Consider the following 27,950-nt stretch of genomic DNA (forward strand, 5'->3'; position numbering starts at 1 on the left):
CTCACGTTTTATTGTTCAGGTGTATCAATTCCTCCTTCCCGTTCCATCCTTGCCCAGTCCTAGGGGATACAGTTCCCCTTCCGGTTCCCCTATTGCAATGATTTTCAGATTCTTCAGGGTCACAGAGTTCTTTAAGAAAACAACAAGCAAACAAACTTCCTTCAAAACTTGGATGGGTAACTCAGAGAAAGGCGGCCCTGTTTGGATTAATGTGAGAGTGCAGTCAGTAAATCTCCCATTTGGCCCTCATTCTCAAAAGCTCACTGGGGCTCCTGCTCCATTGGGGCAAGCCCCATGCAGCTCTCAGTGGGTCCCAGTGGGGACCCATGCCTGACCTGCCCGCCTCCAAGCCAGGCCTGGGGCCAGCACAGGCCTGCTGAGACAATCTCCCCTTCTCTGCAGCGAGGTGTTCTGTGACCAGCAGAGACCTGGCTAACGCTAAGTACTTTGAAAGGAATTACAAACTGACCAGCTTGCCTAATGGAAAGCACAACTGGCCAAAGCTGGACTTCAGCTGTGATCTATGTAGGCCTGTAGGTCCTGAGCTGTCACGGCACAGAATCATGTCCCCCTGGGCAAGGCCTGTGCCAGTACAGCATGAGGAGAGGGAAAACATCACTAAAACATCTCCTAATTGTTGTCCGCTTTCTTTTCTTCATCTTCCTTGCCATAGCATTAGGGAAGGATTGAGAGAACATTCCAGAAGGCTTTTCTGAAAGCCTCTCTAAAGAGGAAGAAGGGCACGGTTCTTACCCTGCTCTGCGCCCTGAAGTGGTAGCTCTCTTATTGCCACATCCCCAGAATCTCCCTGGCCCACCCTTGCCTTCCAAGGCCGTCAGAGCCTGAGAGCTGCCCACTCCATTGGAGGGGATCCAGGGAGGCGGTGAGGAGGAGCAGGGCGGCCCAGGCCTGGAGGGTGGCCAGGCTCATCTAACCTTGCATTCCCTGAGGCATCTGAGACCCACAGTAGAAATCACCAAGCTCTTGCCTGCGAATGGAGGAGATCAGGTGACACCCTGAGGCCTCCTCCCATTTCAAGGCTCCAGGCTCTCCTGGGCTTGGGAAGTGGCCACCCAGCCCCGCTCCTGCGACCAGGGCAGAGCCTGGGAACCATCAGACCCCTGCCCAGCAGGCTTAGGCTGCAGCGAGAAGCTGTGGGGTGAGGGGCTCCCTGGGATGAGGAGGCCCTTGGGGAGTGGGGGGTCAACAGGGCCAGGGGCTAAGTCTGCAAGTGTCTCCGGTCCACACCCTCTCACTCACATCCCCTTGTCTCCTCATTTCTTCCCCCTACTCAGCAAAGGCAGAGAGAAGACCAAGGGAGGCAGAGATGGCGAGCGCAAGTAGGTGTCCCAGGCCAGGGTGGAGCCCGTGGGGCCCAAAGGCTCCTCACCACAGGGTGCGGATGTCGGGATGGCCTGTCTCAGAGGGCTTAGGCGTGGGCTGTCCTGGCAGAGCCAGCACCGGGGGATGGCAGGGCGAGGGAGGTCTGTCCATCTGGCCGTGAGGGGTGAGGGTCAGGGAGGGGGGGGTGGGGGTGGGGCAGGCGTCTGGGCCTTCTGGTTTCTTCTCCCTCCTCCCTCCTTTCAACGTCCGGATTCTGCCTCCACTTCCCTGTTGAGCTCCACGCCCACGGGCCAGGCCCTTAGTCTTTCCTGTCAGGGAAGGTGTGACTGAAGGCAAAAGGGTGGGGGAGGCCCAAGAAGTGGCCACCTCCCGCTAAGAATAAAGGCAGGGCTGGGCAGGTGGGCATGAAGGCCTGGAGGCCCCCAGAGGACAGACTCCGGGCCTGGAGTGGCCCCGGGGGTGGCTGGGGCATGAAGCCCCAGAGAGCTAAGGAGGGATGAGCATATGCGTACCCTCCTGTCTGCATCCCGCAAAAAGCTTCATGGGGGAGGGAGAGGTCAGGACCTGTCTGGGAGAAGGGGGCTGGGGACCCCAGATGAGAGAGGCCAGCCGCAGGAGTTGGAAAGGCTCAAGGCCTGGGGCTGATGAGTGGGTCTCAGAGGCCCCCTGAAGCACATGCCATCTCTAGAACTCTCTAGCATTGTGGGGAGTTCACAGAAGCAGTAGTAGTCAGGGCTGACCGGCTGGAGGGGGCCTCTGGTCCAAAGCCCTTTCTTCGAGATGATAAATCTGAGTCCCAGAGAGGGGAAGTGACCTGCCCCAGGACAGGAGCAGAGCTAGGACGGCCACACAGGGAATTTAGCTCCCGACCCAGAGTTCACCAGAGACCTGGGGAGTTTCGAGCACTTGACTGTACTCTAACTTTAATTTAATTCTCCAAACACACCAGTGCAAGCTGAAAAGCCAAGAATGGGGTCTTTATTTTCCAGATAGGGAAACTGAGCTTCAGAGATGTTAAGGGATTTGCCCCACACTGTGGCACCAGGAAGTTAAAAACTAGTCGACAGGAGGACATTGTGGGGACACGAGGATTGTGCCTATAGGGGTCTGAGGTGGTCAGCACAGGTATGGGCTTGAAGCATCCGCCTGCATTAAGGTCCCAGGGGACTCATCGTGGATCATTGCTTCAACAAAAGCATATGAATTCCAACTCCCACAAACAAAAGCACAACAAGACAAAGGCACCGTGGGGAAAACTCAGGCCCAGAGACCTGAAGGGTTGAGGAGGCTGTCAGGCTCTGAGCAAGGGAAGAAGAGGGAGCTTGAAGAGGGAGCCAGAGAGCTGAATCCAGGGAGGTAGGGGTGGAGGGTGAGAGATGATGGCTGAGCTGGGAGTCCCTCTTAGGGACCCGTTTCAAGGGCTCAGTTTCCCACATGGACGCTTAGACACGAGAGGTCTATTCATGAGATGTAAACGCCCTGTCTCTTCCCCAGCCTCTGTCTGAGAGTGGCGATGCCCTAGGGCCCTTCTTGATTTCCAGCTCTCCAGTCTGTCCTGGGCCAGACCCCCAGGGATTCACACTGGCCACGGCCGGACTAAGAGGCACCTCACAGTGGTGAGCACCTAGTAGACCCGCAGTAAATGCTGGTTCCCTGGCAATACCTGATCCGAGTCTCTTACCATCCGTAGTCCTCACATGGGATACAGTCAACCGGCATTTATTATTCTTATTTTCATGTGTGGGGCATTAGGAGGATTGAAAGGGGAGGGAAATGAGATTTTTTTTTTAATATTTATTTATTTTTGAGAGAGAGAGATAGAGAGAGGCAGAGTGAGAGCAGGGGAGGGGCAGAGAGGGAGGGAGACACAGAATCGGAAGCAGGCTCCAGGCTCTGAGCTGTCAGCACGGAGCCCGATGCGGGGCTCGAACGCACAAACTGTGAGATCGTGACCTGAGCCAAAGTCGGACACTTAACCGACGGAGCCGCCCAGCGCCCCAGAAATGAGATTTCTAAGAAGAGACTAAGCAAGTTGAAACTCTGTAGCCAGGTGAAGAAAAGCTATAAAAACAGTTTTAAAACTCTGAAAGGTTACCGTGTGGCAAAGCTGGCTAGTTTCAAGCTCTGCTGAGAAGTAGAAGCGTGTGCAAGTTGTCATAGGAAAAACGGAAGAATCCAGCCATGAAAGAACTCATGCTCCCCTTGAGTATGTGGGATGTTGGGAGAGGCTGGTCTGGGGACGTGGGAAATCTATTTCCCTGATGCTGTTTGCTTGAGCCTTGCAGGGGGTTGGGCCACCGAGGAGAGTTGAGGAGCCAGCTCCCTGGCACACAAGGGCCCCCTTAAGTACACAAGGGCCTCCTGGTTCCACAAGGGCACGGAGGCAAGCAAGCCAGTTTGGGGACAAGTCCTCGTATCAAGGGCCAACCTGTCCTGCCCAGATGTGGCAGGATATTTGAAACTAACTGAAATTCAACACACTGTGAAAAAACAACTGTAGAGCCTGCAATTATGAATTAGCTATTCTTGGGGCATCGGAAATAAAAGAAATACACCCACCAAGGGGCACCAGAACACGCCCCCAAGGTTTGAAAACGTGGCTGTTTAAACAATGCAAAGCACCATGGACCCCTTTTCTCTTAGGTAGGAGTTTCTCCTGATTAGCTGAGGCCTGAGCTAGTGAGCCTGGGTTGTTCTGACTGAAGGCAGTCTCAGATCGTCAGGCACAGCCCGTAAGTCACAGCCTCCAGAAGAATACACAGACCTGAGTTAATGTCACACCCAGCTCACTAAATTTAGTTCGGCCAATGTTCCCAAGTCATTCTGAATACCAAGCTCCCTCCTAGGACCCCAGCCACGACGTCCTTCTAGATCTGAGCCGTGGAACCAGCAATGAAACCATCAGATCCATAAATGAAAACAGAATTTACAAATAAGTGAACTAACCTTAAAATCTTTTCTCTAGAGGGAAATAGTGGTCTAAATTGTGGGTGTATATCATTCTGACCTCAGTGAATCCAGCAATGGGGAAGGCCAAGCGGGACCGGAAATCCCCAGAGGGCCCTAGAGAGGCCCACCTTCCCTGGCTCCCCCTTCTGCTTCCCTGAAGCCAGGAGTAAGGAGCCACTTGGTGGCAAAGCATTTTTTCACTGAGCTGATTATTGGCTTGTTTTCTTTGTCTGTTTCTCACCACATTATATTTTTAGTTATTGAAGAACTCAGACCAGCTGCCGCATTTTATTTAAAAACAAGAACAAACACTCAGGACCCCAGCGTACCAGCAACCTCATCAAAGAATTACACAGTTTGGAAATCTAAGTCTTTGATACAAGCCGATAATCTTCGAACATCCCTGACTAAATTAACATTTATTTCAAAACTAACCTTTACCCTTGGCCGGGAGAAGCAGGCACGCCGTTTCTGGGAAGCGGTGCAGCACTAGGCAGAAGAGACTGTTTCTATGGTCAACTTCTGATGTGTCATCGACCAGAAAATTCCAAAGGGCAGGGAGAGCTGAGGCCATCACGCTCTAGTGCACGCTGTCCAGATGAACTGAAGAACAAAATTCGTACGAATTCTGGACATTACATTCACCCGACACGTTCCACATTTTTCATTAAGGGATAAATCTTCATTTTGAGATACCCCCAGGCACACAGGAGTACCGCCTGTATACCTGTCCACCGGAGATGGTTAGTGAGGCAGGGTCTGAGAAGAGGGGCTTCTCCTTTGATTGACTTCAGGGAGAGAATTGTAGGATAGTATAGTTTTTGTTTTTTGTTTTTTTTTTTAAGTCTCAATCTCTGCTTCCAAATACGTTTGTTTTAAGAAATAAAGTGACTTTCAAAATCAAGGGCCATAACTGCCCAGGGGAAGCCCCAGGCCCTTTTCCACTTGGGTGGGTCCTCGGGACCAGTGTCAGAAAGCCACAAGTCATTGACCTGTGTGACGTTTCATTACCAGTCATTAACTTTCACAGCAGCCTCTTCCAAAATGCGTTGATGCTAAGACCATTTGTGAGTGAGCGTCTCCTCTGTAAGCCTGGGCACCGTCTGTGGGGCTCTTCACAGATGGCACCCCCATCTGCACACTGCGTTGGCACACGGCCCATACGTACACCTACAAGTGCAGGCCCTGGGAACTTTTCACTGAAGTTCCGAACGGTCAGGATGGGATCGCCACTGACAGAGAAGTGCAATCCCACGGGACTCAGGACGTAGCAGTTCTGGCAGAGGGGGCAGGAGCAGTGTGCTTCAACTCTAGCTCTGAGCCTCAGTCTCTTCTTGGGTTGAATGAAGAGAAGCATATGTACCTCCCAGGATCGCTATAAAGATGAAATGAGTAAACATCTGGAAAAGGCTTTGGCCCATAGTAGTTGCTCAAGAAAAAATTATATAATGCCGTGTTGGCGTATGTATAGATACCTCCCCTTATTAGAAGGGGAGACACTTTCTTTCCCTTCTTTCCCTTCTCCTCCATTGTTATGTTCCGGACAACACGATGCTGGCCGGTATAGACACATCAGTGTTACCTCAGTCTTCCTTGACCCACCTCATGGCTTTTTAGGAAGCCATGAACACACTAGTGTTTCCTAAACTGTGAGCTGCTGCTCATGGAAGGGTTCTTGATTTCTCTTTCACTGGGATACAGACTCACAGCCCTCTATGTCTTGCCCGGAAGTCAAGAGAGCAAAGAGTAAAGAAAGGCCCGGGATTAGGGTGGGGCCAGATTTGGCGGAATAAGATTGGCCCCAACCTTGAGTAGAGGGGCTTGAGGCTTTTAGGCCATCCCTACAAGGACAGAAAGGTTTTGCCCAACCTCACGTTACCCAGAATAATGGGTATCTTGGGATACCCATTACCCATTACCCATTATCTTGGGATACCCATTACCCAGGGGATCTTGGGAACCAAAGTCAAGCCTCCACGGGGAGATAGACGCATGACCCAAAGGTGGGTGGGCTCTGTTGTAGGCGAGCTCAGAGTTTGAGTCTGCCCTGGCCCCCCTGAGCCCACATGATGACAGGGCCACACCCAGGAGGAGGGAGAATGGGAAGAGAGAGTCAGGTATCCAGCTCATGCAATATTGATGGGGTAATGGAATACTGCACTTTACCCCCTGCTGATCCTACTCCGGGTCCCTCCTGGCACCAGGGATCACGGGCTCAGCTGCAGGGACATCACTGAAGGGACACTGACGACCCCTGCCCCCTTCCCTCAGCCCCCCTGACTGCGAGGCCCTTCACCTGGGGGCACAAGGCCACACCAAGCCAGAGAAAGAGGTAGGAACTATGGAGTTTGCCATACGTTCCTGGGGGTTGGTTCAAGTGGGGGGTGAGGGGGGGGATTCCTCAGTGAGCAGGGACAGGCAGAAGGGGTGGAAGCCAGCACCAAAGATAGATGGGAAAGGGCCCATCTCTTCCTTTTCGCCGGAGACCGAACAGAATCTGAGGGCGCGGAGAGATTGGGAAAGACAAGGCAAGAGTTGCACACCAGGGCCATCTGAGAACTGAGCAGCTAGTTTCAACCACATCTCAGACCTCCTCCTTGGCCTCTGCCCCTCTGATCCTGTTCCTGTCTGTCTGTCCTGATGCTTTGTCTCTGGTCATCTGGCTTTCTTCCCGACCAGCTGAGGTGGGGCGCACGGACAAGGAAGACGAGCTCGGAGGCATGGTGGAACTCAGAGCTCTGAGACTGGACTGAGGGAGCTGAGGACAGCCCAGGACCCGGGAGGGCTCCACTCAAAGTCGTTCTTTCCAGCCCAAGATCTCCTTCTCTGATCCCTGGGCCCTGACCCGCTCTTCAGTGGTGTGGAGGCATGAGAAAGAAGGAAGCAGTGGGGTCTCCTCTCTGCCCTAATTCCCCCTCGTGGCTCCCGCTTTAGAAAGGTTGGCCCCCACGCTATCTCAGGACCGGTACGTGAGGGGCTGGAGTATGAAGTTCCCTTTCTCTTACGTGTTGTCTCGGGTTTTGCTCTCCTGTGTTTGTGTGTCTTCCTCCCGGCGTCCATCTCCCTCCATCTCATTCTGGCGGCTCGCCTCACAGAGCTGGGAGAAGTGTGTTCTCCGCCATGAAGCTCGGCAAGAACCGGTCCCACAAGGAGGAACCCCAAAGACAAGGTACAGACGCGCCCCCAGCCAGGCCAACCCCCGGGGCCATCTCCGCGCACCTGACGGAGACCAAACCCCTCCCCTCCGCGGGCAGCGCCCCCGCCGGCTCGCCTGCGATTGGCCGGCGAGGCCGCTTAGGTGGGCCCTAGCCTCCCATTGGCTGCCGGCAGAGCCGGGCCCTGGGGGTGGTCTTCAGGAAGGGGGCGCTCCTGGCACAAAGGGTGGGAAGGGCATCACCCCTGGTCTAGAATTTAGCAGTACTCTCTGTCTGGTGGGCCCGTGTTTGAAAGGCTCCTCTTGCCCTCTCTGCTCCCCACCCCCCACCTTTTTTTCCTGCACACAGAAGCCTAGAGATTGTTCATTAGAGAAGGGAATAACAAAAAACAAAACAAAACAAAACAAAACAAAAACGAAAGTGGTTTGGCCACTTCCCTATTTCTGGGGCAAAACCAGCGTCCCAGGACCGCTTACCCAGTGGCAAGACTCACTGCCCTGTCTTTCCCCATGCCTTCTCACAAGGCTGCAGGGAAAGCCCTGGGGGAGAGAGGCAGGGTGGAGCCTGGGAGGCTGAAGTGACCCGTGGCCCTGGTGCCACGGGGGGGGGGGGGGGGGGGGGGGGGGGGCAGCAGCCTGGGGGGAGGGCAAGACAGCTGTTAGAAAGGAGGCGGGGGGACCGGGAGAAGACGGGAGAGAATTGGATCAGATAAGGAAGCACTGTGGAGCTTTCCTACCCAAGTCTGTTGATCACATGCCCTCCTTCAGAGCTCCTGGCTTCCCCCCTTAGCATCCCCTGGGTGGCCCACTGGCCCCAGCATCTCTCTCCCTCTTGCCGCCATGCCAATTCTAGCGGTGCCCTTCTCCTTCAGACTGGAGAGGGTATGGGTGCTGGCAGAGGCCCAAACCTACCATTCTTCCGTGGTTGCTCAGTATGATCAATTCTTCATCTCATTGGATATTACACCTCAGCGCAGCGTTAGGGTCTGAATTCCATCAGCTATTTTACATGGATGAGTTACTTCTTAAGCTTCAGTTTCCCAATCTGTGACGTGAGCATAGTGCCTAGCTTGACAATACATGGATATGAGGACAAGAGATACGTGCACGAAGTGCCCGGCATTGTGCCTGGCATAGAGTAGCCTCTTGATAAACAGTAGCCATCGTTTGAAAGGTACATAAGTATGGATTTTTTATTGCCCCCCCCCCTTCTTCCACAAAGGGTATTCAGTGCTTATGTAAGAAATACACAAGAGTTACATTCAATCAAAATACAAAAGCAAGACTAGGGGTACCTGGCTGGCTCAATCAGGAGAGCATACATACGGCCCTTGATCTCAGGGTCGTGAGTTTGAGCCTTAGGTTGGGTTACAGATGGCTTAAATAAATAAACTTTAAAAAAAAATCTTTAAAAAAATAAAAAAATTTTTTTTTTAAAAAGCAAAACTAGATATAATATCAATTAAAATCAAAGATCAAGATCAGGTGGGAAACACTGCGGATAAACGGGCCATACATTCTAAGCAGATACTGCCAAGGAAGCCCGGAAATTGACTGTTAGCTTCCTGGATAGCAAAGCGCAAGGGGAAAGACAGTCACTTGTTCCACCATCCAGCCCACCTAATGGCCTTTCTTCTGCAGATGAACCGGCCGTGCTGGAGATGGAGGACCTTGACCGCTTGGCCGTTCGGCTGGGGGATGGGCTGGACCCTGACTCTGTGTCTCTGGCCTCTGTCACAGCTCTCACCACCAATGTCTCCAACAAACGGTGAGCACACGGGAGTCCCGCAGCCCAAACCGCCTCCACCTGTTCAGGCAGGACCCAGCTTGCCGCGTGTGGAATTCGGATGGGGAAGAACCAGGGTCCCTGGGCGGCTTCTTCCTAACCCTGCCCCTTTCTTCTTTTCCCGGATGTCTCTCACTCCGCTGTTCCTACAAAGGCAGGAGGCTGCTCCCAAGTCATTGCACGCCCGCGGGCCGAGGGGGATCACAGAGCTGCCCCGCACACATCTGAACCTGTTGACCTACTGTCTATCTCTCTGTCACTGTGCCGTTAATCCTCTCTGTTGGGGCCTCTGAAAACAATTAATCCCCATTCCTTTGGACAGTCTTGGAGTATACGAATACCATGATTCTGTCCTCTGCCCTTCGCCAAGGTCCAACCAGTGCCAGTGCCCTCCTCCTCCCCTGCAAGCAATCCCCTTACGCCAGGCCTGACGGTACCTTCTCCTCCTCAGATCCAAGCCAGACATTAAGATGGTGCCAGGTGCCGGGCGGCCCGTGGATTACCAGGTAGGCGGGGCAACTAGAGGCATCGCTCTGAGACTCCACTCCAGTGGGTGGTTCTGGCCAGGCGTGCATTATAAATTTTTTTTTCAACGTTTATTTATTTTTGGGACAGAGAGAGACAGAGCATGAACGGGGGAGGGGCAGAGAGAGAGGGAGACACAGAATCGGAAACAGGCTCCAGGTTCTGAGCCATCAGCCCAGAGCCTGACGCGGGGCTCGAACTCCCGGACCGCGAGATCGTGACCTGGCTGAAGTCGGACGCTTAACCGACTGCGCCACCCAGGCGCCCCAAGGCGTGCATTATAGACTCTGGATGCATGGGTCTGAGGGTCACAGAGAACCACAAGCTCAGTGTAAGTTCCCAAACTAAGCTCGTTTCTGGGAGGCACTTGGAACTAGAGAGGCAGAAACCTAAAGATCTTGAGAATTCTGCTTATGCAGAGGACTTCGTGTCCAGCACTGGACTTCATCAAGTTGGAGGGACCTGGAAAAACCCTAAAAAGACCAAGGGGCACCACTATCTATCATATACGTCTCTGAAGAAAGATTTTTTTTTTTTAATTTTTTTTTTGTTTTCAACGTTTATTTATTTTTGGGACAGAGAGAGACAGAGCATGAACGGGGGAGGGGCAGAGAGAGAGGGAGACACAGAATCGGAAACAGGCTCCAGGCTCTGAGCCATCAGCCCAGAGCCCGACGCGGGGCTCGAACTCCCGGACCGCGAGATCGTGACCTGGCTGAAGTCGGACGCTTAACCGACTGCGCCACCCAGGCGCCCCTGAAGAAAGATTTTTTGATGTGCTTTTTAAAATTGTTGTTTCCATTGTTTGTAATGCCAGAAGTGATGTAATGTCAATCTTGGTTTTCCATAGATGGTGAGAATGTGGGTGGGTTTTTTTTTTTTTTTTCTTTTTCTTCTCTGGTCTCTGAAATTAACGCTTAATGTTTCTGTTTGTATGTTTCTAAAACTGGAGACAAAATGACTGAGATAGGGAGAAATTTGAAGCTGTAGGATTGTTAATGTGGCCACAGTGCAGGCAGGATGTGTCACGAGCAGGGCTGAGCTGTTGAGAGAGGGCCACACAGCGCGTCTGAACCCCAGTACAGCCCTCCAGGCCTGGGGCCCGATCATGGGCTTTGCAGGGCCACACCCCCAATTTTGTTTCTTCTTGCGGAGTTGATCAGAGCCTGAGATACTCAGTTACACTAACACAATCCACGATGGACTAACGTACAAGCCAGAAGCACCTCGTACTTATTTATAAACTGGAAACCAGAAGGGCCCATGGACGACCCATTGCTCTAGACCCTTCACTTGGGGTCTAACAAGACCCAGATATGGGTCAGAGGCCTGGGCATTCCTAGGACTGAGTGAGTGTGCTCACTGGTCAGAGGAAACAGCCTTTAGGAGACCCCGCCTGGCTACCACTGTAGCGCCTGCCCAAAGTGTCAGAACCCGGGCCCAGAATCAGAGTGAGCCTCCTCTCCCAGGTTAGAGCTTTATCTCTGAACGCTCATCTCCCCGACCCTATGCACACCACCCCTTCTTCAAGGCGACAGCCCCCCGGCCACCTCGTTCAGGTGATGATATAAAGGACGAGGAGGTATCTGTCTTTGTATCAGGTGCATCTGGTCATGTTTTCTCAAGGACACACCTTGTCTCCCTTAATCCTCGCTTCAGTTTGTTTTCAACCAGTTGGTGGCCATCTTTCCAGGTGCTTGAAAATTAGCCCCAAGCAGTGTCAAGTGACCCTGGCCCTGGACCTGTGGTTTAGACAGCCTCAAGCCACTGGGCTCCTTGGAGGTTTGGGAAATGCCGCCCCCTCACCTCTCCGCCAAAACCCAAACACAGAATATCGTAAGACGTTTGAAGGCTTTCCTAGGGGGCTGGGCCCAGGGCTCTGCTCCTCTGTTTTCTGAGAACAGGAAAATTCCAAAGGACAAAGATCTGTTTGTCTTTGTATTTCCAGGTACTGTTTCCTTTACAGTGTCACCGGCCTGCCATGTAAAGGCACGTAGAAAATGGTTAATATAACTGTTATTTTCTAGAAGGCTTACAGGTACTATGCTAGGAGCTGTGTGTGTGTGTGTGTGTGTGTGTTTTCCATTTAAGTTAATATAATTCTTATACCCTCCTAAATATAAGTATTACTACATTTCATAGGTGAGAAACTGAGGCACAAGGAGAGTAAGGAGCTTACCCTAGGTCACACAGTTATTCAAAGGTCAACTCAGGGTTCAAGTGCAAGGGTGTCCAACTGAAGCAGTCCGAGTGACTAATTTCTTTCTAATTGAGCCTCTTGGACAGTCACCCCCTCTGGTCCCCCCCCCATTTATCTTTGGCTCACTACCTACTGCTTGTTTTCAAAGCTCTTTCAAACTGCTTCCTGACAGAGACCTTTATTAAGTGGACCCCACTTTCCCCCGCCAAAGACTTTGCAAACATCCTGAATTGAACAGAACAGTTGTCGTATTTAACCGAGTAACACAGTATTTTCTGACAGGCTCGTTCACATCTCAACTATAAGTATCGACACACTTGGACAGAGCGCTCTGAGGGTACGAGCGTGGATTTATTCTTACTTCCAATAAATACAATGTAGAAAGCAAGAAAACCTACCACAGGAATGTCACTCTCTGGAGAACTTGGCTTTGCCCAGTTAGAAAGACCTGAGAAAGCGCACCCAGCTGGTGGGAGGAGAGGGACTTAGATGAACTCAGATCTGGGAAGGACCCCGAGGACTGGGAACAGGGAAAAGGCCATGGCATACCCATCCCCTTTGTTTCTTCTGGTTAGAATGTATGTAATGTGCAAACCCTTTCCTGATTATTGGCATCTCCAAGGCGAGAAGCCACATTCTCATCCCAGCGAATATGCAGTTTCCCCCACCAGAGTGAGCAAATCTGAGCACTTAGCAGACATGTTCTCGGTGGGTCATGGGGTCCTGAGTGTGTTCCCTGCCCTCTCTTCTGGGCGCCAAGACCTAATACGTTCTCACCTCTGTATCATCTCCCTGCCACTGGCCCTCAACCCCAGCCTCAACTGCAATATTGCACCCACTTCCTGTCTGATCTCCCCACCCTCATAATGCCTCCTCCACGCCAACCTCTATGCCACCACTGGACTGATCTTCTCAAAATGCATATCTGGCCATGTCCCTTCTCAGCCATCTGGAGATGAGAAAAGGCAAAGGGTGTTTCAGAAGGGCAGCTCTCACAGGCCTGCCACCTGCTGTCTCCAGCTCCCCGCCGATGTTCTTGCGGCACAATCGGATCCCTTGGAAGCAGGTCACAGAGCACCATGACTCTTGGGTTCTTCCAGGACAGAGGTATAGGTTTACAGTCAGCACTGTTCCTTGTGACGGCCTCATGAAGCCACCTGGGGATTAGGCCCTTTATCTTGGAAGGAGAGGGCTGAATAGGCAATTACCAAGAGTCTCCCCGATCAGCTGACCAGTCAGGCCCTTCATGGGTCTATTGGCCTTCTCATCTTCTACCCTGGAAAAATCAAGTCCTCCGCTGATGATTGGAGAATGGAAGGAAAGGATGGCCAATCCCCTCCCTCAAAATTTGTTTTATTTGTTTTATTTATTTTTAATTAATTAATTTTTAACTTACATCCAAGTTAGTTAGCATCTAGTGCAACAATGATTTCAGGAGTAGGTTCCTTGATGCCCCTGACCCATTTAGCCCATCCCCCCTCCCACCACCCCTCCCGTAACCCTCAGTTTGTTCTCCATATTTACGGGCCTCTTCTGTTTTGTCCCCCTCCCTGTTTTTATATTATTTTTGTGTCCCTTCCCTTATGGTCATCTGTTTTGTCTCTTAAAGTCCTCGTATGAGTGAAGTCGTATGACATTTGTCTTTTTCTGACTGACTAATTCAAAATTTGTTTTAAATTTCAAGTCCAAGTGACATATGCCCCTCCCCCGCCATAGAGCCCCAGGTGGGGGACGGGGATGCAGCAAGAATAACACTCCCCTCCCCCACCAACACCATACAGTAACCTCAATGGTTTCAGGGTTCCCTGCAGGGCCACCCCTCAGCTGGCCACCCCTCCAGCACCTTCTGGAGCCCTTCTCTTCCCACGCCCCCACCCTTTGCTCCTTTCAACCCTCTGCCCTCCTCCCCTCCCCACCCTTTCCCTCCTGGGTGTCAGAGCTCCAACCAGGGTTGCTCACCATTGTTGGCTCTGCTCAGTAGAAGAAGGTAGAGACTTTGGGTCCTGAGAAGGAGGAGAGGGCAAAAACACTGGCATCACACCTGGGCCTCTGGATAAAAAACATAAAAACTAACCAACTGCTCACATTTGGAAGGTTAATCTCTTGATGGCATATCTTACTGCCTTATTATGCCAAAACTGTGTCTGTCTTCTTTCCAGTCTTGAGTTACAGAAAGTGTTTTTATTTTTTAATGGAGGGGGTTAATTGTGGGAAAATCTAATGAGATTTTTTTTTTAAGCCTTTGGCATACAAACTTTCGTAGAGGTTAAAACCCTATAAACTACTGTGCAAGAATATTCCAGAAGGACTTGTAGTGCCTGCCTACTCTCTTCACAGGCAACTTCCCAGAGCTAAGTTGATTAGCTATATTTCCTTTTTAGCTCCCTGAAGAAATGGTAATTATTAAACTTCTCCAGAGCCCTGGAGTCTGAGCTTCATTGCCTTTGGCACTTCAAGTTCCAAATAGAAATGCTCACTTTCGTAGTTCAAGTGTTGCTTCCATTAGTCAATATTCAGGCTCCAGTTCTGTATACTTTCTTGGCAATGTTCTCATTGGCACTGAAGTTTTTCTTTTTCTTAACATCGTTAGTTTCGATGTGTGGATTCTTCTTGGCCCTTGGAATGTTTATAAGACTTTGATGGATACAGTGGATGATCATTTTCATGGTCACAGTTTTTTTTTTATGAAACGGGAACATGATTTTCTTCAGTAAAATCGTATTTAGAAGTTGCATCAAAGCACAACGGTTGAAATACCGAATCTCCAAGATGAGAAGTATAAAAAGTAAGGCCCCCAGTTTCACTGGAGGAATGAGCTGAGGTAAATGCTAACACCAGCTTAGCACAGGCTGTTTTGTTGAAACGCAAGTTCGAGAGAGTCAAACGGAACGATCGTAAGCATCTACAGGACCCTACCTTTTTGGGAGACTTTGAGAAGCCATGTATAACAATAGCTCATATTTTCTGGAGCTTGTTTATGTGACACACATTATCTCATTTAACCTTCACCCAACTTTGTGGATGGATGGTGTTTCCACTTAGAGCTCACTCCGTGAGCCTGCACGGGTGCCTCCTCTCACCCTTGGTCATGTATAAGGTCTGGGGCTGAATGCCAGCCCAGCCAACCCAAACCTGTGCCTCTTTCTATTTTGTCATGGCCACCCCAATGGGGACTGACACCTCCAAATCCAAAGCAAGAACTGATGGCTTAAAATGAAGGTTCAGGGGGCACCTAGGTGACTCAGTCGGTGAAGCGTCCGACTCCTGACTTTAGTTCGGGTCATGATCTCACAATTCGTGAGATCAAGCCCCACATCAGGCTCTGCACAAACAGTGCAGAACATGAACATTTGTTGAATGAATGAACAACTTAAAAAGGGCTTCCCAGCATAGACATAAGATTCCAGGGAGCTGGACGCCCCCTGAAAAGACACAGAACCCACAAAACACACAGCATCAATCCAGCAAAGGTGGCTCAGGTTCCCAAACAGATTAAACAAAAGGGGGAAGCCAGGAATGTGGAAAGCGGGGGGGGGGGGGGGGTATCCAGAAACACGAAGCGCTCTCGGAGGCCTGCAATCTTAAAATGAGAGATGCTGGGGCAGGAAATAAAGGCACATCAATGAAGACATAGAAAGCTTAATCCCTGAGCGCGTGAAACCCAGGGAGTGGTTTGCAGCCCTCTCGGAGGTGGAGCCCTGGAGGCTGGGGGAACACTTGAAATCCCTGCGAGCTTTGAAAATACTGATGCCTGGCCCCACTGCCCAAGGTTGGATTGGGCCGGTCTGGAGTTTGGCAGGGACACCAGAGACCCTGGTTTTTAACCAGCGCCTTTCTCCTCCCCCCTGGTAACTGCAACACACACTTCCAGCTTATCCAGCCCACGCCCTTCCTTATAAATGAAGACACTGAGGCTTAGTGGGGAAAAGAGCCCGGGATCCGCAGCGGATTAGAGACAGTGCTCGGGCTGGAACCCAAGTCCGTTGTTGGCTCCCTGCTCCTGGGCCCCGACTCCAGGAGGACGAGCGGCAAGGCTCACGCGGCTTACCTCTGGCCTCCCCCTCTCCCGCCCGAAGGTCAGCATCACTGTGATTGAGGCTCGGCAGCTCGTGGGCTTGAACATGGACCCCGTGGTGTGCGTGGAGGTGGGCGACGACAAGAAGTACACATCCATGAAGGAGTCCACTAACTGCCCCTACTACAATGAGGTCAGTGCCCTGTGGCCCTGGGTGGGGGGATGAGACTTCCCTAAATGTGGCAGGAGGCTGGGCTCCAGCCACCGGCACCACCCCCCCCAGGCCCACTAGGAGCAGCTGGGAGTCAAGGGGCACGAAAGGCTACCAGCAAGGGGGTGGCCCGTGCTGTTACTACCCATTAAGCCCATTTTACACGAGGGGACATTGAAGGTCCTGAAGAAAGTCCTTGCCCAGATGCTAAGGGCCAGAGTCACCCTGTCTGCCGGGCTGCCTCCATGGTGCCTGAACCTCTGTGGGGATCCTCCCAGAGCACTGGCCTTGACTCTTAGGGCATGAGAGAGAAAAAGTCCACAGGCCCGCCTGGCTGGGACACCAGTGCTCAGGAAATCCCCAGCCCCCAGCCCCACGTAGCCACCTTCCCAGGAGTCAGGAAATTCCGCCTCCACATCTCTGATCTTACATCAGGGCACATCCCTCACTGGAAAAGCCTCCCACGTAGATAAGAGTCTGCTTTCCCTTAATGGATATGGAGACAGGTGCCCCTGGCCTTCCATGGTTATTTGATGTGGCAAAGCCACGTTTGGCTGACTCAGAGGCTCACCTCGCACCCGCCCCGCACACCTCGTGTTTCGTCCAGCTTGCTTCCTCCGTCCCAAGAAAACAGAGCTGCTCGCCCCACTCTGTGTGTCCCCAGCAAACTCCTACTCACCCTCCAGAGCCCAGGCCAAGTGTCCTTGCCGCGGAGCGGTCCTCCTTGCACTCTCTGGGTCAGAAGTCAATGCACTTTTTTTTCTGTGGCAATAACGTCTCTGAATTGCGGTTGGTCCTTCGTGTCTCTGTCCCTGGTGGACTGGAGGCTCCCGGTCTCCTGCATCACTGTGGCCCAGCTCAGAGCCTGGCGTGTCCCTGGAAGCGTTGGGTAACACTTTGCAGACGGTTACTCCCTCCCCGCCCCCCCTGCCCCCCCACCCCCGGAGGAGAGAACCAAACATTGCTGAGTATGTGCTGCGCTTCAAGCCCATGCCTGGGGACGCGGGGGCCGCAAAGATGACAGTTTTTGCCTGAACAGGCCACCGCCTACTTCTAGCCTAGAAACAGTTTCCCAAACCCCATGTTTATATGCACCAAGACTATTCCTTCCGCTCACGTGAATCTTAAATTTGTTCTCCATCACGTTTGTTCTTTTTCACAAACCCAGGTAGCTCTGATTTAATTTCTGTTTCCTCTAAACCAGGGTTTCTCAAACTCATCACTGTGGACATTTGGGGCCGGTTTTTGGTATAAGGGGCTGGACTGTGAATGGTGGGATGTCGAGCGGCATCCCTGGCTCCTACCCACTCGATGCCAGTGGCAACCCCCACCGGTCTCCGGGCCTTGCCAAATGTCCCGCCCCATCGCCCCCGTTGAGAACCACCACTGCAAATGATCTTCCCGTGATTCCTCTTGGTCCCAAAGTGGGGCTTTCTTTTCTTTTGCTTCTTGTCTTATGCCATGTTCTTCTTCATTGAACAATATCCCTGGTCCCAGGGGTGTACTACTTCTGGCTAATTCTCCGAGTTGGCGGGAAGTTTCCTTTGACTCCACTCAACGCAAGGGAGGGAGATGAGAACAATCAGCACGACTTAGCAGACTTCTAGGTGGTTAGACAAGGGAAATATGCTCGGGAAACACGAGGAATATGACCACAAGACCACTCCGAGAGTGCAAAATTCTGGTTCTAGCTTGGCTAGCTCGCTCTGCTGGGGCTGACACAGCTCTGAGACGGCTGGCCGAGCCTTCGCCTCCTGCCCGGCTCGAGACCTGTCTTCATGTGGAGGGAGGCTCACGGCCATTGCCCTCCTAGAACAGCCTGACTGCTCAAGTCCAGGCCAAGACCCCTTCTGTGTGGGCACATCTGGTCCAAGTCACTGGCATCTTCCTTCTGCCTAAACCACTCTCCCCTCTGCCCTAGATCCTTCTCTTTCTTCTTCCCATAGAATCTAGCATTACCCAGTCCACTCAGCGCCCCCAACTCTGCCTTCACTTTTCCCTCAGCTCCTCCTTTGCCTGTAAGGTGTTCTACTCTTGAATATTCTCTCCGAGTACAACTAGGGGAAACCCCACTGCTCAGGGACAGGAACTAGAAGTCTGTCTGTCTGTCCACCCACCCACCCCTCCAACTAGCCATGTCTTTCCCAATCCCACGTACTTCCTAGTGACCACCCCTTTCTGTCCTCACACTCACAGTCCAACTATGTGGGCTGTCCCCACTGCCTCTCTTCCCAGTCATGCCTCCATCTCTGCCCGCTGGCTTCACTGAAACTGTCCTCCTCTGGGTCGCCAAAGACCATGTGGTCCCTAAGCATAAGTCCACGTGCCTCTCTCTTGACTGCCCAGCCTTTTCCATCCTCTCCACGGCCCCCCCCTCCCCCCCCGGGGGGCCTCTCTGTTCCTTTCCCCTTCTCTCCAGCCCTTCCCCCACTGCCTTTCCTGACATGCTCCCTGTGCCCTCTGCTGCTTCTTGGAGCCCTGCCCTGGACCGGTCCCTTCCCGTTCTCTCCTTGGGTACCGCCCCCAGCCCCAAGGCGTCAGTTGTCACCTGTGTGTCTAGATCTCCACCCACCTCTCCAGAGCTTCAGTGCCCCCGGCCAGTGCCACCCGGACATGTTGCGTCACCCACAGCAGTTGGCGTGTACGGGGCACTGACCACGTGCCCTCATGGGTTGAACGCTTAACAAGGGTCAGCTCGTTCAGTCTTCACGACCAGGCCTCCAAACCCCGCCCCCCCCTTTGATGGTGCCCCTGGGGCAGTTCAACACGGCAGCCCCGAGCACTATCCCAGGGTGGTAAACTGAGACCCAGGGAGGAAGCCATTGGCCTAACAGTAAAAACTCGGTCGGTCTGGTTCTAAAGGCAGCACTCTTACCCACAGTGCTCTAGTGTGAGTCCCCAGAAGCCAGGAACGGACTCTCCTTAGACATTGACCCGAAGCCTGTTGGCAACGTTTCTTCCTTGTCTCTGCCCACACATTCACCAAAGCAGTGGTCCCTCTGTGCGCTGCCCCCTACTGTCGTTCCTGGCACCTGTACACCAAGGCCAGGAGAAATGGGGCAGGGGGTGAGTGGCAGCTCCCAGCTCAGGGAGGCAGGTCACACCCACCACATTTTACATTTCAACGGCCACTGAAATCAGGACAGACCTTCTCGGCAGTAGAGCATCGTGGCTTAAGGGCACTGTGTTGCCTCTATTAACTGCACGGTATCTTGTGATATCTTACCGAGGCTCTGAGCTGGGTGTCGTTACCCCCATTTCACAGCTCAGGAAACAGATTCAGACAGGGTGCTGCCCAAAGCCACACAGCTCCCACCTGCCGCGGGGTCAGGGGGGGACCAGTGGCGACCACCGCTGCTCGCCTGAACTTTGGGGCTCAGGGGAAATGGCCAGAGTGCGAACGGGCACTGCTAGGAGGGAGGGACTCATCACTGCCCTAGGCCGTTAGCCGCTGTCCGCTGGGTGAGAGCAGCTCTGGGTCCTTCCCCCTCTAGTACTTCGTCTTCGACTTCCACGTCTCTCCGGACGTCATGTTCGACAAGATCATCAAGATCTCGGTGAGTGGGGAGCCACTAGCTCAAACTGCACCTTCGTGTGCCCTCCAAAAGGGCACCCCTCCGGGCGGACCAACCGTTAAAAGGCAGCCCCGTGCCCAGACACACAGCCGGGCTGATTTGGGCCCCTGTCACCTGTTTAGCCAGGTGCCTCTGTGTCGGGTCTGACCTAGTGACCCGTACCTGGCAGTCAGCAAAAATGAGGGCAGGAGAGATCGATGCTGAGCCTCAGCGAGCCGTCCCTGCCCTGCCAAATGCCCTCCCGCTTCACCGAAAGGCTCCATGGCCCAGAAAGACAGGTGGTGCCACCATCAGACCACCTCACCCCTACCCCGCGGAAAGCCTCAGCCCTGCCCCACCTGACTGGGGGCTGGTGGTTCTGCCCGGAAGGTGATTCACTCCAAGAACCTGCTTCGAAGCGGTACCCTGGTGGGGTCCTTCAAGATGGATGTGGGAACTGTGTACTCCCAGCCTGGTGAGTATCTGTGCCCACAGCTCAGCAAGTGTGGCACTCACCGTCCTTCCCGCCCTGGTGATCCCTGGGCCAAGCCTGGCCAGGACCATAAAGTCAGTGTGAGGCCACTGGGGGGCGTGGCATGATGGGGTGCTGCACACGGCCGCCGTGACTACCTGTGTTCAGGCTGCCGGATTCACAGGAGCCCCGCAGGGTAAGGGTATCACCCCCTTTTTTTCACCTGAGGGACCCAGGGCTCAGAGAAGCACTGGGGCTTCCCCCCAGTCACCCAGTCGGTCTGGGGCGAAATCAGGCTGTGTGACTCCAGACGCCCACGGAGCCACACTGTCCTCCCCACAAATGCAGTGTGGCGGCTTCTGAGGGATGCGGGGCCCGCCGACCATCCATCGAGGGACCCGGGCCTCCCGAGAACAGCCATGAGGGGCTGTGGGGACTAGTAGCATTGTGGGTCCCCGCGGGCCGACACTGGATGCGGTTGGTGAGGGAACCCTGAGGGTGGCCCAGAGGACTCGTGAGGCATGGGCCGGGCAGGGGAGGTGCCCTCAGCCTGCCAGATGATGATGACTAACTGAGCACACGGCCAGCTCGGGAACCACGGGCATCCAAGCCGGCACCGGGCCCCAGCCCGTGTCCCTGAAGTGAACCCACCACTCAGGAGGCAATAATGACTCCACTGGGCCCTTGGACAGGGACAATACAATGTCACCCAGAGTGTCATATTTGACCCTCACGAAACAGGGAGGTAGGCATCAGCGTTCCTTCCCATTTTACAGATGAGACAAGGTGCCACTAAACTATTAAGTTAAATAAATTGGCGCTTTCTTCCGGTTCGACCTCGTAGACATTCGGCTGGTGCACGCTCTGTGACTTAGACTAGGGAATCGGAGCCCAGACCCAAGGTGATACACACAAACATCACAAAATCATAGAACACTCAACCTGCAAGAGACCTTAAAACATCTAGTCCAGCTTTTCTATGAAGATGAAGAAACTGAGGCCCAGGGTACTGAAGAGACTTGCCCGGAGCCTCCTGGGAGTAGACCCTGGTCTCCCGGCTGCCAGGCCAGCCTTTTCCACTGCCACACACACGCCGTGGTCCTCAGCAGAGGGTGGCCCCGGTGACCATTAGCGCTGTAGGGAGCAGGGAAGAGGGCCAGTCTCGATCTGGTGCCTCCCAGGGAAGCAGTCCCCGCTGTGGGCCGTGGGCTGGCGTGACACTGGCATCCTTGAGGAGGCATCCCACCGCCGTACCGGTAGCAGGGGTTTGGAGAGTGAGTGAGGCGCCTGACGTGGGCCCCTGGGCTTCCCAGCGGTAGAGTTCTGGTGAGGGAACCACCGCCACTCGGAGCACCTGCTAAGTGCCAGGCACCCGGCTATTGCACACCGTCCCAGCGGGCCTACCCCGCCCCCCCCCCGGCCCCGTGTAGACATCATCACTGCGTTTCACGGGCATGAAAACAGGCTCAGCAAGCTTACATAGCGGGTCCAGGGAAAGGAAAAGAATGCGAACCCAGGCCCAGGGGGACCCAAAGTCCAGGCTCTCCGCTAGGGTAACCCACCGCCAGATTTGCTGCTTCTCCTGAATCTGTTCCTGAGCCTGGTACCCTTCAGAGGAGCCTGAAGCCACATGGCCCCTTCAGCTGGGGCACTGATGTCTGCACTCTGAAGGCCTCTGTTTTGGCCTGACCTCCCCGATGAGTCCCTGGTCGCTGACCCAGCCACGGAGTCGCTGGAAGCACGATGCCAGGGGCACGGGACTCCTGGGTGCTGCTGGGAGTCAGTGGTAGCAGGATCTTATGGAGCTGGTAGGCTTTCCCGGGGACCGGGGCCTGTTCTCACCCTGGCAGGACCACATTTGCGCCATCAGATGCAGCCTCGGGACACTGCTCAGTCACCACTGCTCCCTGCTGGAGATGAGGAAGGGTCGTACGAGGCCACGCCCATCCTCTGGTACCTCATAGAGGAGGCCTGGAGTGCTTGCAACCTCCCAGCCCAACAAGCCTTCCCTGGCAGGTGTCAGAGAAGTTCGAATGGGGGAAGGGTAGGAAGGAGCCATTCCAAGCTCAGAGAACCGCAGCTATAAAGGCAGAGGGGTATGAAGAGCGCCTCGAATTGTTCAGAGAGGAGTAAGCAGCCAGGCCCCGCAGGAGCACAGGGGAAGGGCGGGATGAGTGGGGTGAGCCGGGCAGGGCTGAATCGGGAGGCCCCACAGACCACGCCAAGGTCCGTGGTCTGGATACCCCAAGCACTGGCGAGCCCCAGATGGTTCGAAAGGAGGAGTGAGGGAGGGGAAGCCTCTCTGAAGGTTCTGTCCGGCAGCTGTGTGCAGGTTGTCCGCAGGGGTGGGCTAGGAGGGCTGCGGGCCAAGAAACCAGTCTGGAGGGTCTTCTCTTCAAAGACACCACACTCAGGGATGCGGGACCTTGTCCCAGCTGCTCGCCCCTCTGGGAGCCTCTGTCTCCTCCTGGCCATGCTGGGGACCGGGGGCCTAAAGACGCTCGGCCCCGCCGCTCTGCAGCTGTCCCAGGGCGGCAGGTGCAGTCCCCACCCCTCGCCACTGCAGAGCACCAGTTCCACCACAAGTGGGCCATCCTGTCGGACCCCGACGACATCTCCGCCGGGCTGAAGGGCTACGTGAAGTGTGACGTGGCCGTGGTGGGCAAGGGGGACAACATCAAGACGCCCCACAAGGCCAACGAGACAGACGAGGATGACATTGAAGGGTGAGGCTCCCATCCCGCCACAGCCCCTGGACACCTGACCTAATCCTTCCTTTCCCCAGCAGGAGACCCTGGGGAGGACTTGGCCCTCAGACCCCACCCCTCACTTCCCTCACCCCTGTCCTCGCCCACCCCCAGACAGCCCAGCTCCTCCAAGAAAGACCGAGGGCAGGGCTGGTCTCGGCATCCACAGACTCTCCTCCCAGGAGAGGAAGGACTGAGGCGGTGGGGCGTGGGGGAGGGGGGCCGGGGGGGCAGGAGTTCACGGAGATTGTTCCGGGCCCCAAAGGTCTGCCGACGCCAGGGCAGGACCGGGGTGCCCAGGCCGGGCCACCACAGCCTTAGCTGTATATACTGGCAGGAACTTGCTGCTCCCCGAGGGGGTGCCCCCCGAACGCCAGTGGGCCCGGTTCTACGTGAAGATTTACCGAGCAGAAGGGCTGCCCCGTATGAACACCAGCCTCATGGCCAATGTGAAGAAGGCGTTCATCGGGGAGAACAAGGACCTGGTTGACCCCTACGTGCAAGTCTTCTTTGCCGGCCAGAAGGTACTGAGGTGCAGGATACAGGAATCTGGGTTTGGGGTGAGAAGCGTTAGAGGTGCGGGATGATTGGGGGAGGGGTCTGGAGGAGGATGTGGGCAAAATCAGAAGCCGGGTGACGCCTTCGATCTCCTGGTGCATTGGAAGAGAGTGAGAGGTGAGGGGAGCTCCAGCTGAGAGGGGCTGGGGCCAAGGCCAGGTTGGGGGTCCTCCCTGCCTCTGTGTTCTAGACACCAAGAGCTAAGGCAGGAACATTGAAAGGGAGGAGAGTCTGAGAGGCTGGAATGGGGGAGAGCGCCTGCCGGATATAAGTACACACACACATACACACATGCCACACATACACATACACACATGCATACACATGCATATACACATACCACATATACACACACACATCCCTCCACATGCATACACGTATACCCCCCACATGAATACACACATACACATACATACATGTGTGCACACACACAGCACATATACACATATACATGCATACATACAAACACCATCCATATACACATATATACATACACACATACACACACCTCAGATGTACACATGCATACCTACATACCACATGCCCCGTATACCTACATATACATACACGTATGCATACATACACACATCCCCCACACACATCCATACACACGCATATACACATACCACATATACATACACATACACACACATACACATACACATACACACATGCACACATGCATATATATACCACATACACACATACACACATGTGCACATGCATGTATACATACCATATATACATACACAATCCCACATACACACATGCATACACACATGTACACATACCACATATGGATACACACATGCCACACATACACATGCATACACGTGTATATGCACATCCCACACACACATACACACATACGTATATACATACCATGTATACATACATAATCCCACATACACATACACACAAATACACACATCACATATACACACATATACACATATCACATACACACACCTCACATGTACACATGAACACACAGACCACACCTACACACATGAATACACACACATACATATGTGCACATACACATTGCACATATACAGACACCATGCATACACACGTACACACATATGCACACATATACACATATGATATACACATACACACACCCCAGATGTACACATGCATACACACATACCACATGCATATATACATAGCCCATATACATACATACAATACACATGGGCATGCATACACATGACGCATACACATGCATACCCATGCATATACACATACCACATATACATACACACATGCCACACATACACATACACACAAATATGCTCACATCACACATACACAGATGCATACACACACTCCACACATACACACATCCTACACGTACACATATGCATGCATACATAATGCACATACACATATGCATCCACACAGCCCACACATACACACATGCATACACACACATATATACATATCACACACACACACCCCACATGTACACATGTATACATACCCCACACACATGAATGCACACATACATGCATGTGTGCACATACACACACCATTATATAATATACATGCACATATACAGACACCACAATATACACATGCATATACATACCACATACACATACATACACCCCACATATACACATGCATACACACACCACACGCACACACAGGCATACACACATACCCCACATACATACATACACATATACATATGCATACATACACAAACATGTACCCACACACCCCCACATGTGCATATACACATATACATGTGCACACATATGCACACCACATAGACACATACACTTACACACATACACACACCACACATACGTATACATATATGCATGCATGTGATATACACACACCATACATATGTGTACATGCACGCGCACACACACACACACACACACACACACACATACACACAAACCCTAACCTTCGCTCCCTCCCACCAGGGCAAGACATCAGTACAGAAAAGCAGCTACGAGCCACTGTGGAATGAGCAGGTCGTCTTTACGGACCTGTTCCCCCCCCTCTGCAAGCGCATGAAGGTGCAGATCCGAGATGCCGACAAGGTCAACGACGTGGCCATCGGCACCCACTTCATTGACCTGCGCAAGATTTCTAATGATGGAGACAAAGGTCAGCAGCAGGAGACTGGGCTAGGGGGGAGGGGACTGAACGGAAGGAGGGAGTAAGACCTCCCCCCTTCCCCCTCCACACCTCCACCATCTCACACCTCAGCCTGAAGGGCCTGGGCATCGTGAGGGCTTGGTCAGCAACCCTTGCCTCAAAGGAAAGTCATGGCTCAGGTCTGCACAGAGCTGACAGAGCCTGCCTGAGCCAGGCTGCTTGGGTTTGAACCCCAGCCCTGACAGTTAGTAGCTGTGTGATCTTTGAACCTGTTTTCCCATCTGTAAGATGAAAATAATTATGTGTGTATACATATAGGTTACATATATATATGTGTGTGGACTGCTGCCATAGTCCCTATCTACAGACTCGTAGGGACTGACCCCTTCTAGGACCCAGGCACTGGGTACCAGGGAAATAGAGCAAGAGAAGTGTCCATTCCTGTCCTCATGGTGTTCACTGGGGACTAGAGAGGCGGATGTGCTACCAAATGCTCAAAACCTAAGGCCAAAGGCACAAAAGGCCACATATTATATGATTTCGTCCAGAAATGTCCAGAAATATTTCGTCCAGAAATATTATGCGAAATGTCCAGAATAGGCAAATCCGTAAAACCAGGAAGTAGGTTAGTGGTTGTGGGGGAGGGGAAGTGGGACTAACTGCGAATAGGTACAGGGTTTCTTGGGGGAAGGGGTGCAAGTGTTCTGGAATTAGGTGATGGTTGTACAACACAGTGAATATACTAAAAACCTCCAAAATGCACATTTTAGAATGGCGAACTTTCTATTATGTAAAGGATCACATTTTAAAATGGTGAATTTTATATCCTGTAAAGTATATCTTGATTTTTTTAAATGGTATAATTTGTTTTTTTTAATATGAAATTTATTGTCAACTTGGTTTCCATGCAACACCCAGTGCTCATCCCAACAGGTGCCCTCCTCGATGCCCATCACCCACCCCGCCACTCCCCATCAACCCTCAGTGTATTCTCAGTTTTTAAGAGTCTCTTATGCTTTGGCTCCCTCCCTCTTTAACTTTTTTTTTTCCCTTCTCCTCCCCCATGGTCTTCTGTTAAGTTTCTCAGGATCCACGTAAGAGTGAAAACATATGGTATCTGTCTCTCTCTGTGTGACTTATCCCCCTTAGCGTAACACTCTCCAGTTCCATCCGCGTTGCTACAAAAGGCTATAATTTGTTTTAAACCAGGCAGAACAAAAACCAAACCAACAAAGCACACGCAGCAGAACTGGACCCTGTGTCACACAGGAGACCACAAATTCCAACAAACGGGAGAAGTTAGTAGGGACGAGGCGTTGGGCCGGCCTCCCCGGACAGAGGGGGGATCTTCGGAGAGGAAGGGGGAGGTCAGCGGAAGCGGGTGGGATGCCCGGTGAGGTGCCTATCTACACAGGCAGCAAAGGGCCAAAAGGCCACGCTGAGGAGTTTGAGACGAGCTGGCATCCGTCTTTCAAGTAGACTGTGGGCAGCCCTGCTCCAGATGCCAGGAAGCAGGGAGCGTGACCCAGGGAAGTGCTCCTGGCCAGGGGGAAGGCCGCCCCAAGCCTGCCCACGCACAGCAGACGCGAGCTCTCCCTGCAGCCTCCTGTTAGCCGCTCGCCGGCCCGCAGGCTGTCTCTGGCCTCAGACATTTCACCGAGCAAGGCACGGGGTCCTCAGCTCTGCAACCAGGAGGTGCAGGCCGGAGCCCCCACAAGAGGTCTCACCACCCCGGGTGAGCCCCTTGTCCCTCTCCCCGTGGCCCACAGGCTTCCTGCCCACGCTGGGCCCGGCCTGGGTGAACATGTACGGCTCTACACGCAACTACACGCTGCTGGACGAGCACCAGGACCTGAATGAGGGCCTGGGGGAGGGCGTGTCGTTCCGCGCCCGCCTCATGCTGGGCCTGGCGGTGGAGATCCTGGACACCTCCAATCCTGAGCTGACCAGCTCCACGGAGGTGCAGGTGGAGCAGGCCACGCCTGTCTCGGAGGTGAGGTCCCGGGGGCGGGGGGGAGGGGGGGCGCTGGGCTGTCCTCCAGAGCCCCCAGCTCAGCCCGCTTCCCGCCATGGCAGCCTGGGCCTGGGCTCTGCCTGTGGCTGTCCTGTCTGCCTCAGAGGGCAAGACCCCATGACGAGGCCTCCTTCCCAGGGAAGCAGAAGCCTGCGCCCTGCTGGGGGCCTCTGTTCCTTCCTACTGCTTGTGCCTGACTCTGCCTGGAGGTCCCCAAACGGAGCCTCATCTCTGCCCTGTTCCTGGCCATGGTGGTCCTTGTCCAGGGATGTCCAGGCCGGAAGGCAAAAGAATTTGGGC

The 27,950-nt window shown here is 53.3% G+C and overlaps 1 protein-coding gene and 1 long non-coding RNA gene across 5 annotated transcripts in view; one reads left to right on the forward strand and one right to left on the reverse strand.

The window, feature by feature from the left end:
• OTOF (otoferlin) overlaps positions 1-27,950 on the forward strand; it is a 92,910-nt gene that overhangs the window by 43,782 nt on the left and 21,178 nt on the right. For 2 of the 4 annotated variants that reach the window (XM_045054827.1, XM_045054828.1), the window contains exons 6-16: positions 1,296-1,340; positions 7,389-7,462; positions 9,089-9,215; positions 9,685-9,739; positions 16,035-16,166; positions 19,679-19,741; positions 20,129-20,213; positions 22,777-22,936; positions 23,295-23,481; positions 25,459-25,645; positions 27,406-27,629. In XM_045054827.1, the coding sequence (XP_044910762.1) occupies positions 1,296-1,340; positions 7,389-7,462; positions 9,089-9,215; positions 9,685-9,739; positions 16,035-16,166; positions 19,679-19,741; positions 20,129-20,213; positions 22,777-22,936; positions 23,295-23,481; positions 25,459-25,645; positions 27,406-27,629 (1,339 nt within the window). The remainder of the gene's footprint in view (positions 1-1,295; positions 1,341-7,388; positions 7,463-9,088; positions 9,216-9,684; positions 9,740-16,034; positions 16,167-19,678; positions 19,742-20,128; positions 20,214-22,776; positions 22,937-23,294; positions 23,482-25,458; positions 25,646-27,405; positions 27,630-27,950) is intronic. The other 2 variants (XM_023252024.2, XM_019827790.3) reach the window with 1 other exon arrangement.
• On the reverse strand, positions 4,568-7,972 carry LOC109498338. The gene is made up of 2 exons (XR_002155114.3): positions 7,299-7,972; positions 4,568-5,668 (listed from the first exon to the last, which is right to left on the reverse strand). It is a non-coding gene; the product is annotated as an uncharacterized LOC109498338 (long non-coding RNA).

Source organism: Felis catus, chromosome A3 (genome assembly GCF_018350175.1).
Source record: "Felis catus isolate Fca126 chromosome A3, F.catus_Fca126_mat1.0, whole genome shotgun sequence".
Classification (NCBI taxonomy): Eukaryota; Metazoa; Chordata; class Mammalia; order Carnivora; family Felidae; genus Felis; species Felis catus.